The 15951-nt window shown below is 35.0% G+C and overlaps 1 protein-coding gene across 1 annotated transcript; it reads right to left on the bottom strand.

The window, feature by feature from the left end:
- Positions 1–11524: 11524 nt before the first annotated feature.
- LOC114529207 lies at positions 11525–12276 on the bottom strand. The gene is made up of 3 exons (XM_028550967.1): positions 12247–12276; positions 11870–12116; positions 11525–11781 (listed from the first exon to the last, which is right to left on the bottom strand). The coding sequence occupies exons 1-3, from the start codon at positions 12274–12276 to the stop codon at positions 11525–11527; spliced, it is 534 nt and encodes a 177-aa protein (XP_028406768.1).
- Between the last annotated feature and the right edge of the window lie 3675 nt (positions 12277–15951).

Raw genomic sequence — 15951 nt, 5'->3', positions numbered from 1 at the left:
ATTTTTAATAATTTTTAGCTTCAATTAGTGGTTTTTGATAGGTTGGTTTGGTAATTCCCTTTCAAAAAGTCTGGTCACATTGCCTATTTTACTAATATCACTATTTCGACGTTAAACAACATGTGGCTGTGTATGGGCTTGCTGACACATCGCAGTTTGCACAGGATTGAAGATTGAAGCACAAACTCCAATGTACATTTTTAAACAATTGAACTTCTATACTCTTTAAAGTATGATGTGTTTCTGAATGTTGCAATCAAACAACATTTAGGTTTGCAAGGCATCTAATTTAAAAGAATATGAACTGTATTTTTTATGTTTAGAAGCTTTATATTGAAGACTGGCATGGTTTGTTAATGCCAGAACAAGCATCTTGTTTCTCTAAAATTGCTTTGTAAACATACTTTTTCTACAACTTCACCTTGTCCAATATTGTGTTGCAATTTGCAGCAAAATTGCCTTAAAATACTTATACTTGTGAAATCTATGCCTTTTGCAATACACTATAAAACATGCATAATGTCTTTAAACATCTTCAAGGAAAACATTTTGGTTAAGAAATTAATGTACTAGCAATTATTATTTAAGAACCTGTTTTTATTAAACAGGAAACAGTTATCAGGAGTAATGTTATGCAAGGGTTTATTATGCTCAGTTCATGCATATTATCATAATTGTAAAAGTAGGAAATATCAACTGGTATGATGTGAATGAGTAATTTGATTATTGCCACAAAATGCATGAGTAAATATAATTTTTGGCCTTTTGCAAATATCAATTACTTTTGCAAGTAATAGTTTAGTGTCAATTATTCTGTCCAAACTGTCAACAGTGGGTGCTGGTAAACCTGTAAAGTTATGTATCTTAATATCCAAAAACAAACGTGCTTTAGGCAGCTGTGAGTTCTTATGTCAATCAATTGCGTTTTATATTCCATGCAGTTGGGCATTTTTAGTCACAGAAAGCTTAATTATGTCACACCAATTGGAGTGGGAGAGGTTTTACATGGCATCGTTGGCAAAACTATCTCTGCCATGTTCAAGGAGGAGATTAAGGAAGCTGCTGGCCCCTTGCAAGTCTGTCCAGGTCATACTGCTGGAGCAGAAGCTGCCATACATGCAATGAGCCAGGTGTTCGACGAGGAGGGCACGGACGCGGTGTTGTTAATCGATGCGTCAAATGCTTTTAATCGTATGAACAGGGAAGTAGCCATGCATAATATTCAGATAAATTGTAAAGCGATTGCTTTGTATGTCATTAACACGTATAGGTTATTCATTAGTGGTGGAGGAGAGATCCTCTCCCAAGAAGGCACAACCCAAGGTGATCCTTTGGCAATGCCCTGGTATGCCATAAATACAGTCCACCTAATTCATAGGCTTAGAGAAATTACACCACAAGTCAAACAAGTTTGGCTTGCTGATGATTCTGCGGGCAGGGGGCGCATAGAGTCACTCTATCAATGGTACAAGTCCCTTTGTAAAGAAGAAGTTAAGTATGGATACATCGTTAATGGGACTAAAAGTTGGTTAATCGTTAAGAGTAGTGAAGTGATAGCGAGTGCAAAGAAGATTTTTGGAGATGAGGTAAACATAACTTTGGATGGAAGACGTCATCTTGGTGCGGTTATTGGTTCTAAGGACTTTAAAGATCAGTACTGCCAGGAGAAAGTCGACAAGTAGTGCAACAAAATGGCAACTCTAACAGAGATCAGCAGGAGTCAACCACATGCTGCCTATGTGGCCTTCACTAAGAGATTCAAATCCAAGTTCAACTAGTATATGTGAACGATTGAATCATTTGAGGATTACGCAGATCCTATTCAAGATGTGATTTATACCTCATTTCTCCCTACATTATTTGGTCGAACAGAGCCTCTACCTGAAGATGTTAAAGAACTGGTTTCCCTATCACCCGCACAAGCCGGACTAGGAATTACTAATCTGAGAAGTACTGCAACAGAGCAATTTAAAGCTTCCGTAGAAATTACAGCGTCACACGTCAATGTTATTGTTGCTCAAAGCTTTACCAACCCAGCGCAGGAGCAAGTGGAAGAAAGGAAACGCGGAATCAACGTCCGAAGGAGAGCCAGCGTTAAGTCTACAATCGACAAGATTGACGAGAAATTATCGCCCGCTTTACTTCAAGCAGTGCAGCAAATACGGGACAAGGGAGCTAGCTCCTGGCTGAACGCAATACCAATTGAAGAACATGGACTAGCGCTGAACAAGCAGGAATTCAGGGACTTCCTTTGCCTCCGCTCAAAATCTGGCCCTGCCAAATCTACCCAGCCATTGCACCTGCGAAGAGCATTTCACAGTCAATCATGCACTGTCTTGCAAGAAAGGAGGCTTCGTGGCCCAGAGGCATGATACTATTCGGGACCTCTTCACTTTACACGTCAATACAGTATGTAAAGACGTAGAGAGTGAGCCATCTTTACACCCCCTTGATAATGAAGGGTTCAACTTGCAATCTACAGTCACTGGTCAAGAAGGGAGACTAGATATGAAGGCAGGGGGGTCCTGGACACCGGAAGTGACAGCATTCTTCGACGTTCGTGTTACGCATGTCAACTCCAGGTCTAACCAGGGCAAGCCAACTGCAACGATGTTCAGAGAGCAAGAAAATGAGAAGAAAAGGAAATACAATCAGAGAGTTATGGATGTTGAAATGGAAACTTTCACACCTTTAGTGGTGGGTACAAACGGAGGCATGGGAGCAGACTGTCAGAACTTCCTTAGAACTCTTGCAGAGAAGATTTCACGCAAGAAAAATGAATCGTACGCCAACGTTATTTCATGGCTACGCATACAACTCTCGGTTGCCATCCTGAGAAGTACACATAAATGTATCCGAAGATCGAGAAGACCTTTTAAACCACGTGAGGTTTCAGAGGACTTTGCACTAGCCCTCACACACAGCTGGACTGTCTTTTTACTAAGCATATAACCTCAATAGTTTTTGTTGGGAATTTTTAATCTCAAATTTTGGGAAATTTATATATATATATATATATATATATATATATATATATATTTATTTATATTTATATATATATATATTTAAATAAATAAATAAACAAAAATGCAATTTTGTTGTTAATATGAAGAGTGCTCGATGATAAAGAAGTAACAGAGCAGAAATATTTATTTATTGCTTAATAATATTTACAAATCGCTACTCAGAGTTTCACGCTAATGCGATTTTCAAGCGATTGAGATACTACTCTCTAAGCTCTAACGGGTTTGTTTGGTTCGCGTTCTGGTTGCTGACGCGGTCTTCTTGCGTTTAAAATTCCACGCGCTGAATTTGTTTCTGTGACAGCATTTCGAGAAAAGCTCATTTCGTTTGTTCAGGAGATTTTCCGACTTTGACTTTATAATTTGAAGCTTTTCCTCTGTGCAGAGCTTGCAACGCTTTCCGCCCGGAGTATAGGCTTGTGCACGCTTAATTATTGACCATTTTATAGCAAATTCTTTGCAGGCATTCTTTAGTTTCCACACATATTTTGATAGTTCAGTTTCCGATGAATATTGGAGGTGCCTAAATGATTTAATGTGGTTTCCATATCTCTCTTTAAAGGTGTTTGATGTCATTCCTATGTATGTTTTTACTGTATTGCTATTCTGCGATGTTATTTCAGCTTTGTACACAATGCTTTTGACCAAACATTTTCCTTCGAGTGGGCATTCTTTTACACTTTTACAGTTGCATTGATCTAAAGCTTGCGGAGCGTTTGACAACAGTTTGTGGTTGTGGTTAGAGATGGTGGATTTGATGTTTTCCATACACGAATAACTGACCTTTACGTTGTTTTTTGAAATATCTTATGAAGAGGGTGTGGAGAGGGGAAGTGTTTATCAATAAGATTTAGGAAGATTCTGCCACATTAGTTTTCACGGACTTGCTAAAAGGTGGATTGAACCAAATATGTTTCGTCGCCTGGTGGTATTGGCTTGAGATGAGGTACCGGTTTTATTAGGATTGGTTGTAGGTTGGTATGTAAATGGTTCCTTGTAATTACTGCGGTTTAATGCTTCTCTATAAACGGGAGCGGTTGATTCAAACGCGGAATGGTTGACAGAAAGCGATGATATACGTTTATTGATGGATCTGGGCACTTGCTTGATGACTGCGGGCGGGTGGTTTGAATTTCGGTTGATGTACAAAGGCACATTGTTAGGTTTCGTATAAGGTGCATATGTACTATCTGACAAGTTCATGGTAATATCTAGAAAGTTTACTGTTTGATGGTTGATTTCTGCTGTTATCCTTAGACCATGATCTTTGAAAATTTCATGCATTTCTTTTCTCACCTTATCCGCTATTCTTGCACTTTTACTTCGTATGATTGCTAAACCATCATCACGATATAAACCAACGAACTTGTTACCGAATTTTTTGGCGAGGTCGTAGAGCAAATAAAGACCAACAAGGTCACAGATCTCTGCACCATCAAAACTACCCATGGTGACATCAAACATGGAATCATTGTTCTTTTTTACCCATGGAGTGCTTCCGTGGAAGAGAAGGGATTTGCGGGCGTGGTATATGATGGATTCTTGTTCTTCCGTTATGGTTGTAATTGTCCTAGCCCATCGTATTACTTTTTCGAGAAGTTGTTGGCTTATAGAAGGATAAAACTCGACGATGTCAAATGTGAGGAATATACAATTTGATTTATTCTCGATTGAGTTATACCATTCAATCACGGAGTATGAATTCTTCCATTGGTTTACCTTGATGCTATTGCGGATATTGTTATTGATCTTGTCTAAAACTACTTTGCTTACTTTGCCGAGTTCCGTTTTTGTAGGGTTGATTAGCCGGAATTTTGGATTTGTTTGGAAGTTTTCCTTGTGGTCTTTTAGAGTTATGTACGAATTTCTTTGTGCCATTATATCTATTCTGTTGCTAATACCAAGTTTATTTGATATAGATTGTAGTTCTTCGTTAATATTATCTGTTACGTTCTCGTCAGCGATTTTATAAGTTTTAGTAACATTGTCTTGAAGTAATTTGTTGTAATTATCGACGGAGGTCGTGTAAACATTGGTTGATTTATCCGCAAAAACATGAACGTTGTTCGATGTCCGAATGTTTTTCATATCTTCGTTGATCTGATTTAAAAATGGGTCGTTAACATTTCTAAAAGAAATGTTTGATGTGAGCTTTAATAAATCTTCCTCAAATGCTTTCATTTGTGGTACTGGTGGAGCAAACGCCTTAGATGGTAAGCCAAATTTGTCATTTGATGTTGATTCTGGTTGTTTTTTCAGGAAAAAAGTTGCTTTCCAACGCATTCTTTGTGTCACACTTTCAACTTTTTCGATCAAACGCCGTCTGTATTGGTCTTTAGATGGAATGCCAATGTTCTTGAGTGAGTAGTTGATAGGAATTCTTTGCATGTTTATTAAGTTTTTAATATTCACAACGAAGAGTGCACGACTGGAAACCAGGTGCGTAAAATAAATAAATAAATAAACAAAAATGCAATTTTGTTGTTAATATGAAGAGTGCTCGATGATAAAGAAGTAACAGAGCAGAAATATTTATTTATTGCTTAATAATATTTACAAATCGCTACTCAGAGTTTCACGCTAATGCGATTTTCAAGCGATTGAGATACTACTCTCTAAGCTCTAACGGGTTTGTTTGGTTCGCGTTCTGGTTGCTGACGCGGTCTTCTTGCGTTTAAAATTCCACGCGCTGAATTTGTTTCTGTGACAGCATTTCGAGAAAAGCTCATTTCGTTTGTTCAGGAGATTTTCCGACTTTGACTTTATAATTTGAAGCTTTTCCTCTGTGCAGAGCTTGCAACGCTTTCCGCCCGGAGTATAGGCTTGTGCACGCTTAATTATTGACCATTTTCCGATGAATATTGGAGGTGCCAATCAACACCATTATTCATTATTCGAGGTGACCATTTTCCGATGAATATTGGAGGTGCCAATCAACACCATTATTCATTATTCGAGGTGACATCGAACAACGTTCATGTTTTTGCGGATAAATCAACCAATGTTTACACGACCTCCGTCGATAATTACAACAAATTACTTCAAGACAATGTTACTAAAACTTATAAAATCGCTGACGAGAACGTAACAGATAATATTAACGAAGAACTACAATCTATATCAAATAAACTTGGTATTAGCAACAGAATAGATATAATGGCACAAAGAAATTCGTACATAACTCTAAAAGACCACAAGGAAAACTTCGAATATTTTGTGTGGAAACTAAAGAATGCCTGCAAAGAATTTGCTATAAAATGGTCAATAATTAAGCGTGCACAAGCCTATACTCCGGGCGGAAAGCGTTGCAAGCTCTGCACAGAGGAAAAGCTTCAAATTATAAAGTCAAAGTCGGAAAATCTCCTGAACAAACGAAATGAGCTTTTCTCGAAATGCTGTCACAGAAACAAATTCAGCGCGTGGAATTTTAAACGCAAGAAGACCGCGTCAGCAACCAGAACGCGAACCAAACAAACCCGTTAGAGCTTAGAGAGTAGTATCTCAATCGCTTGAAAATCGCATTAGCATGAAACTCTGAGTAGCGATTTGTAAATATTATTAAGCAATAAATAAATATATATATATTTATATATATATATATTTATTTATATATATATATATATATATATATATATATATTTATATATATTTATATATATATATATACAGGGTGTATCAAAAAAAATGTCCCAAATGTAAAATTTCCGTTTTTCAGGATATTTTGCAGAATTTGGCAATTTTTTGTGTTCCTAGAGATAGTTAAGACTTATCTGGTATACCTAGGCCAAGTTTGGTTTTTCATTAACAAAATTATGTTACCGGGGGGGTGGTTCCTTTCCACTGATATTGATAGGGCTTGCGCGCGAAAATGTGAAGCTGAAATTGAGATATTATTTAGCTGTCTGAAAGTAGGAAAGCTTTTTAATAAACTGTCAAAGTTTCAGGAAAAATAATGCAAACTGGGAGCAACGCGTGACCTCTAAAAGTGACAAATATTTCATTGGGCGCAGTGGATTAAATGCATCGTTGATTTTAACGTGACCGATCTCATGCAAGGCTGGGCAGATGAATAAATTAAAGCGAGAAACTGAACAAGAAGACGAAACGATTTAATAACAAGATTTTTTTTCTTGATGTTAATCCTCAACATTTCCACCATTTCTTTCTAAGCAAACTGCGGCTTGTCTGAGCATGGTAAACACTGAACGGCGAACCACATTTGTCTGTCCTGCCTCAAATTATCCATTTCGTTCAAAATTCTTTCTTGCAAATCGCCTATACGCTACCACCGGCAAATCTAGGCGAATGGACAGACAAATGGTTCGCTGTTCAGTGTTTAGTATGCTCAGACAAGCCGCAGTTTGCTTAGAATGACATGCTGAGGATTAACATCACGAATAAATCGCTTTGTTTTTGTGTTCAGTTTCTCGCTTTAATTTATTCATTTGCCCACCTTGTATGAGATCGGTCACGCTAAAGTCAACGATGCATTTAATCCACTGCCAGCAATGAAATATTTGTCACCTTTAGGCGTCGCGCGTTGCTCCCAGTATGCATTATTTTTCCTGAAACTTTGACAGTTTATTAAAAAGCTTTCCTACTTTTAGACAGCTAAAAAATATCTCAATTTCAGCTTCACATTTTCGCGCGCAAGCCCTCTCAATATCAGTGGAAAGGAACCACCCCCCCGGTAACATAATTTTGTTAATGAAAAACCAAACTTGGCCTAGAAAAACCAGATAAGTCTTAACTATCTCTAGAAACACAAAAATTTGCCAAATTCTGCAAAATATCCTGAAAAACGGAATTTTTACATTTGGGACATTTTTTTTGATACACCCTGTATATATTTATATATATAAATAAATATATATATATATAAATATATATATATATATAAATATAAATAAATAAATATATATATATATATATATATATATATGTATATATATATATATATATATATATATAATATAATAATATATAATATATATATATAATAAATATATAATATATATTATATATTTATATATATTATATATATATATATATATATATATATAAATATATATATTTATATATATAATATATATAATATATTATATATTTATAATATATATATATATATTTATTTATATATATATATATATATAATATATATATATTTATATATATATATATATATATATATATGTATATATATATTATTTATATATATAAATAATATATATATATATTATATATATATATATATATATATATAATATATATATATATATATATATATATATGTATATATTATATATGTATATATTTAATATATATATATATTATATATATATATATATATATATATATATATAATATATATTATATTACTATTACTTATATACTAGGTATTAAGTTTTAGAGATTTGATTTTAATATATATATAATATAATATATATATATATAATTATATATATATATATATGTTATATATATGTATATTTATATATATATATATATATATATATATATATATATATATATATTACTATTACTTATATACTAGGTATTAAGTTTTAGAGATTTGATTTTATTTATATATATATATATATATATATATATATATATATATATTAATATATTATTATATATTTATATATATATACAGTCAATTCAAAAAAGGTTGACTTTTGCAGTTATGTTTTATCTTGGACATTGAGCGCGCAAAGAACTTCGGGAATTTTCATGCGAATTAATGAACCACATTATTTTGTTGCAATGCCGGCCCCATACAGTCAAGATATACGCTGGAGAGCAATCTTCTTAGCCGAAATATTAGATATTGAGTTAGAGCAAGTGAGTTTTTATCTGCAAATATCACAGTCAACAATAAAACGTTATGTAAGAAGGTTCAGAGAATTGGGAAATATCAACACAGCTATCATCGGCCGGCCATACAATTGCATATGTGAGTACAATTGCATACAATTGTGTGTGTTGTAGCTACAGTGGTTGTTATTGATGCTGTAGCAGCTGTAATTGGCTGCTATACACGAGAGCTATCAGCTGAGCTAACTACCTCGCGAGGCAGTTACCTAAGCCCGTAAACTTCCGCACACGAGAGAAACTTGCTGAGCTAACAGCCTCGCGAGGTCTTTAGCTCAGCTAGTAGCTCTCGTGTGCGGCAGGCTTAATTTGCGTCACTGCAGGGTCGACGTTGTTGGATTATTTCGTACTTAGCTATCCGTCTCTTTCTCCAGCAATATATATGTAGCTTAGCTAGAATGACTGCTCAATGCTAATCAACGGGGGACAGTTCCACAGCGAAGTTTTCAAGCAAATACTGATTGGTATACTTTGACCTCTGTTCGTGTTTTTTTTTGTTCGATAGCTCGAATTTTACAATTAATCATATGTTGAACGAAAGCAATAACATTAAATAACTTCCCATGCAAAAAATTCGATTCAATTGTGTTTACGCACTCATGGGCTCCGTATAATACTCAGGCATTCAAATTATAATTACAAGGTGAATTTCTCCTTTTTTTGAATACACCCTGTATAGTAACTCTCCTAACGATAGCCTTACGTCGAAACTTCAAGAAATTCTCTTGTAAACCTAGGCAGTTGCTGAACCTATTTCATGAAATGATATAGCCCATATTAAACATTAGAAAGTTGAGAAGAAATACAGTACTAAACTTTTCCCATAAATTAATATTTAAACAAAAAAGTCATCTTGAAGGAATAAAAGTAAAAGAAAATTAATACAGAGTGTATAAATCATTAAAACTTTAAACTTGAGTCCTTTGAAATTGAATACAACAGGTTAATCCCAAAGGAATCATTGTTTTTTCTTGCCTTATTAAACGCTTTGCTAAAATACCTGACTAATTCATCACATTCTGACCGCAAACATGGAGAAGCAAGCTACAGTCAATGTTATCCTGAAAATCGTGTGTAAAAGCAACAGAACAAAATATAGCACTTACAGTCGCCAAAATGTTCCAATATTCGATAGTTTGAATGAGATGAAAGAGTATTTGCTAAGAAACTTCGCTGTGGAACTGTCCCCTGCTGATGATGAACAGTCATTCAAGCTCGGCTATATTGCTGGTAGAAACAGACGGGTAGTTATGGTGAACGATGGCAACCTGGTTGAAGCATACTCCATGGCTAAAGACGGTTGGATAACGTTGTGGGCAGAGGCTGCAGACTTTCCAGCTAAATCGAATTGCAAGGGAACCAAGAGAGCCCGCTTAGATGAAAGTGATGATGATGATGATAATGGTATACGTGTTTCATTTGAAAAAGCGTTGTTTATAACCTTTCCTAAATGATTTTAGGTATTAATCTTTAAATGTGTAGCACAAACTTCATCTTCAGCAGCCGATATGGGGAGCATAATGTCGCTATTACAAAAGAAGCATGGAGGCGACTATGCCGAATTCAAACTCAGAGTTTGGGCTAAAATGTTGGTAAGTGTAGTGCATGTTAAATGCATTATTAAAACAATGAATTTCAATTAAGGTTCAATAAGGTTGACATCAAAAATCAAATGTACTATAGGAACGCAAAAGAATGAATGCAAAATTCACAGTTTGAAATACGTGTTATACACGTTGGCACAATTTGTACAATGTCTCGGTAATCAATTGATCTGTTAAGCATATTGAAATTTATGATTTTGCCATATCATTCTTTTACCGTTCATATTGTACATTTGCTACTGTCAATGTCAACCTTAATAATTGAAATAGCTGCAATTATTTGAAGATTTTATAAACTACACTACTGAAATGGAAAGCAATCATGCCATCATTATTCTTTACAAAGTTTCACTTATATTGTTTGAAGAGCAACGGCACACACAGCAGTTATGACATGCCTCCAAAAATCCCGTTTTTCACTGGATTAAAGGCGGGCCAGGTACGAAACAATCCAACAGCGTCAACCCCTGCAGTGACGCCAATTTCAGCTGCTACAGCATCAGCAACAACCACTGTAGCTACAACACACACAACAATGTCAATGCCTCAATCGATGGAAGCAAAAGTATGTGAATTTCTGTTTTTTTGCAGTATTATTTTTAGATAATGTATTTCTGAAGTACTGACATTGTACGGAGGCTTTTTCCCAGTGGTAATTAAAGCTACAGCCTTCACAATCAAGCATGATGTGCTAATAAGTAAGGGACAGGGAAATTTAGGGAAGGCAAATATCTCGACTGACCAAACAATGCAATTAGATAATTGCATGCATGCATGTAGCATATGACAAAAGGCTATTGATATATGTATAGCTTAGTCGATGCGTTTTATCAAACTGAAGTATTTCATCACATATTTAGGCAAAACTCCGCTCAATAATAATTCAGCAATTGAAAGACCTGAAAGTCCTCAAAGAGAGTGGAGTTTTAGACGCAGAAGAATTTGAAGCACAAAAAAAAAGCTTGTAAATGAATTATCAAGTTTATAAAATAACCAATTTTTACAGATTATATAATTATATGTTTACATGTAGCCAGCGTGATGTATGTAGTTTCTTATTTCTTCATCTGTACTCTGCAGAAATGATTCCCATACCATTAATTCCTGATCTGGGCAATTTTGCCATGCGATGTCGTTTTGGCGAATATAGCTTTTGGTCTGAGCAAAGAGCTCTTCACAAGGCATGAAATCCGGCGAATAAGCTGGCAAGAAAATTAGCATTGCCCCAGTAGCATTAATAGCATCAATAACGTCTTGCGTGTGATGTATTGCAGCATTGTCTACAAGAATAAAAAAGTTAATTACCTTTGAAAATTATAAATTTTACGCAGTACTGTATGCATGCAGTAAGGGAATGATTTACATTACCAAGTATGACAATGGAACGTGGATTAAAACCATTAAACGGCAGCAGGCATGGAGCAAGGATATTGTTGACAAAGGCAAGAAATATTTCGCCATCTACGTGTCCTCGGTAAACACCAATATCTAGCAGGCCTTCCATACATATCACTGGAATTGCGGTTATGCGTGGATTCCAGCTTGTATGTCGACGATATATTCTTGCAGGCTGTCCACACAAATTGTAGCCGTATGTTCGCATGATTCGCTTATCCTGTGGAAATATTTACTTATTATTATGAGTAAATGAATTGTATACTAAATCTCAAGAGACGGTTCGCTATACGGTGACCCCATGTTGAAATTATTTTCAATACAAAAAATGCTTTTGTCGTTAAACTTACAAAGCCACTTTCGTCTAAAAAAACGAACATTTCTGGGGAGAATAAGCATGTTGAAGCACGAAATTCTGCCCTTGCATCTTCAGATCTTTGTTGTGCAATTTTGGTAAGCTATAATTAAAAGTCAGATTGTACGATTTTGTTAGTTGATATGTAGACATTTCTAGAATTCTTTATAATGGATATTGACTTCGTTATGTCTTGCATATATTTACTAACCTTCTTTCGTGTTATGCCGTTTTTCTTCAAAAATAGTGCAGAGTCGAGCACGCATACTGCGACCCTGTTTCCTCATACACTTTGTCCAGTATTTCGGCAATGGTTTTTTCTGGATATTGCTGCACCAAGTCAATAATCACAAGCTCTTCGTGAGGATGTATTGATATGCAATTGTATGGCCGGCCGATGATAGCTGTGTTGACATTTCCCAATTCTCTGAACCTTCTTACATAACGTTTTATTGTTGACTGTGATATTTGCAGATAAAAACTCACTTGCTCTAACTCAATATCTAATATTTCGGCTAAGAAGATTGCTCTCCAGCGTATATCTTGACTGTATGGGGCCGGCATTGCAACAAAATAATGTGGTTCATTAATTCGCATGAAAATTCCCGAAGTTCTTTGCGCGCTCAATGTCCAAGATACATAAATACATAACTGCAAAAGTCAACCTTTTTTGAATTGACTGTATTTATATATATATATTATATATATATATTATATATATATGTATATTATTTTATATATATATATATTATATATATATATATATATATATATGTATTATATATGTATATATTTATATATATATTATATAATATATATATATAAATTATACTTTACTTATATACTAGGTATTAAGTTTTAGAGATTTGAAAGTATTTTGTAAATTATTTTATTATATTGATGATAAAGAATAAAATATAGTCTATATTTACTCTTAAGATAAAAAAAATTATGTCACAGAAAGCTTAGTTTGATTAAAAAAGGTTGGATATGTAGTAACTTTGTAAAATAAGATCCCGGAAGTTTGATGTTTGAAATTTAATGATGATAAATATTTCGTGTTATGAACATTTTTAAGTATTGATCGATTGAGCAAAAGACCAACACGACTTGGGGAGGTTTCCTCCCATGTTGCTGCAACCCTTTTTTCAGTAGTTAAAGCAATCGAGATGCTAGAAACTACATGCACTTCTAAGCCTTGTGAATGGATTAAATCAACCAAAGGAAATGATGACATTTATATGGAAGGATGTGACATTGACTTCAGCACCCCTTCTAAAAAATTTAAAAACCTTGGGAAAGAAAATATGTCACCCAACACATCTTCAAAGAACCAAGTAAAGGACAAAGTGTGTGCAACACCTAGGGCTGACAGACTGGATTTCTTCAAAATGCTTCATGAAACTGGTACTAAGTCAGCTGTTCTGCAACTTGTTCCTGGATATTCCCAGCTGTTTTCATCTAAGTCATCTTTTCATCTAAAAAAATGTGACAATGCATTTCAAAAGATAAAATTTGACTGTGAAAAGGTATGCTTGTTCCTACTAGCAACAAAAACAATACTGTACTGTATATTGCTGTTGCATTTGTATCAAATATGATTGTACTTTTTAACTGATTACACATTTTTTCGCAATTATAATTATTTTTACTTGCATTGCTATAGAAAAGTTTGCAGCTACTGCTTCTTAACACACTCTGGGAATACAAAATGCAACTTAAATAAATTAATTCAGCTTAATTTTTCTTTGGTCATAAAACCTCTAGGCCATTATTGACCACTAGATTATTTTAATAATGTTGTAGGCCAAACTTTTGGAGAAGGAGACAAGAGAACAAGCAAAGAGTAAACTATGGTTTGTCTACAGCGCAGGCAGAGTAAAGCCGGTTCTCCACTAGCGATATTTTTTGCGCGAAGTTACATTTTACTTTTGTCCCAGAGCTCTCAACTGCAGCCATCTTGAACAAATTGCTTAAATACAAAGGAAAAAAGTCGCTTCGCACGAAAATTATCGCTAGTGGAAAACCGGCTTAACAGCATCAAGGTTCAAGGCTGCTGTGAAGACAGATCCAGCTGCTCCATCCACAAGTCTAATAAAATCAATTTGCTACCCAGATGCTTACAACTTTAATTCTGCAGCCACTGGTTACTATTAACCATGTACCCTATTTTAGTATTTGCTATTTTACTCCGTATAATTTCACTTGTACAATATAATAGCAGATTTGAAAGAAAAAATCATTATAAAAATTTTTCCCTAGATGGGGCTGTGTAAGGCCCGATATTGCAGAATATACACTTTATATCTATAGTGTAAATTGTGTATATATATATATACAAAATAGCCTGTATATTGTATATATGTATACACTATAGACATGTAGGATATATTATGTATATTCTGCAGCCTATATAACATATTCACAATCGACAATGTTTGGTCAAAAGTGTATATCGTGTATATAGTGAGCGTGAATTTCAATGAGTATATAGTGTCTATTGTGTATATAGTGTATATATATATATATATATACAAAATATACGTATATTATCAGTATATAGTCAAAAGTGTATATCGTGTAAATAGCGAGTGTTTGAGTGAATTTCAATGAGTATATAGTGTCTATTGGGTATATAGTGTATATATATACAAAATATACGTATATTATAACTTAAAGACTTGATTAGTATACATGCATATAAGATTGAGATTTTGCGTGCAAGTATAAGATATTATATAGTGTTCATATACAAGTGTATTATTGATTGAATTTTTCCAGGTCAACCTTCAATCTTTTCAGAATATTTTTCTGCTCTTCATCTAGATCTTCGATCTTTCTCTTGACAAGGGTTTTCTTCTCTCGTTTTTGTTTTCCTGCTTGGTACTCAGCAGTGACAATTGCGCCAAGGTTGAGCTGTAAAACGTCTTCCATTAATGCTTCTGCTTCTTCTTTCCTATATATATTGTCTACTCTTTTTTGTATATGACGTTGAGTAATATGTGTCACGGATATAGGGGACGGTAGCTCAAGTAACCGTTTTACTCGTGCCCTTTGGTTGTTGAACGTTGTCAGTGTTAATAGTTGTGGTGGGAGGCGGTTTAAAAGCGGGTTTCCCGAGGGCAAATTTCTGAGCAATACAGAACTCAATCAAGTGGATCGCCCGTTGCATGAATTCACGTGGAATTTCAAAGCACCATGATGGTTGATTGTCGCTTTGCACCATGATGGTTGATCGTCGCTTTGCTGTATGACTAAGTTCAATGCTTGGTCAAGGGCGAACAAGACGGCAGCAAGACAAGCAACCTGTCCTTTTGCTTTCGACAAAATACTTTTCCGGTCTTTGTCGCGTCGATGCTGGCTTCTTTTTCTCTCATTAAGTTGGTCATGGGATGACACAAATTCTTCATGCGCGTCGTTGGACAACATGTAGTGGTCATTGGATGAGCCATGGTTTAGATCTATTACCCGAAATAGATCTTTTAGGTCAGGTGTTCCTACCGGCAGTTGAATGATGTCGTCGTAGTCGACGTCCTGTTCGGGTGGGCACACGAAAAGTTGACGATCACAGAAGCCATCGTAATCATTGCTATTCAGGAGATTAACAATAACGTCAGGTTGAACGAAACCGGCGATATTGAAATGAGTAGTTAGGACGATGCTGTTAGATGTTCTAAAATTTCTTCGCCAGGGACTGCCG

This window comes from Dendronephthya gigantea, unplaced genomic scaffold (genome assembly GCF_004324835.1).
Source record: "Dendronephthya gigantea isolate DGI-Jeju-01 unplaced genomic scaffold, DenGig_1.0 000055F, whole genome shotgun sequence".
Lineage (NCBI taxonomy): Eukaryota > Metazoa > Cnidaria > Anthozoa > Malacalcyonacea > Nephtheidae > Dendronephthya > Dendronephthya gigantea.
Note: the sequence above shows the minus strand (reverse complement) of the source record. Positions and strands in the feature narration are given on the sequence as shown.

What these genes read in the sequence shown, in the direction of transcription:
- LOC114529207 (XM_028550967.1), bottom strand. Translation starts at nt 12,276, where the DNA reads ATGTTCGTTTTTTTAGACGAAAGTGGCTTT. An exon ending in TTTTAGACGAAAGTGGCTTT is followed by an intron (nt 12,117 to 12,246) that starts GTAAGTTTAACG and finishes ATATTTCCACAG; the next exon opens with GATAAGCGAATCATGCGAAC. An exon ending in ACGTTCCATTGTCATACTTG is followed by an intron (nt 11,782 to 11,869) that starts GTAATGTAAATC and finishes TTATTCTTGTAG; the next exon opens with ACAATGCTGCAATACATCAC.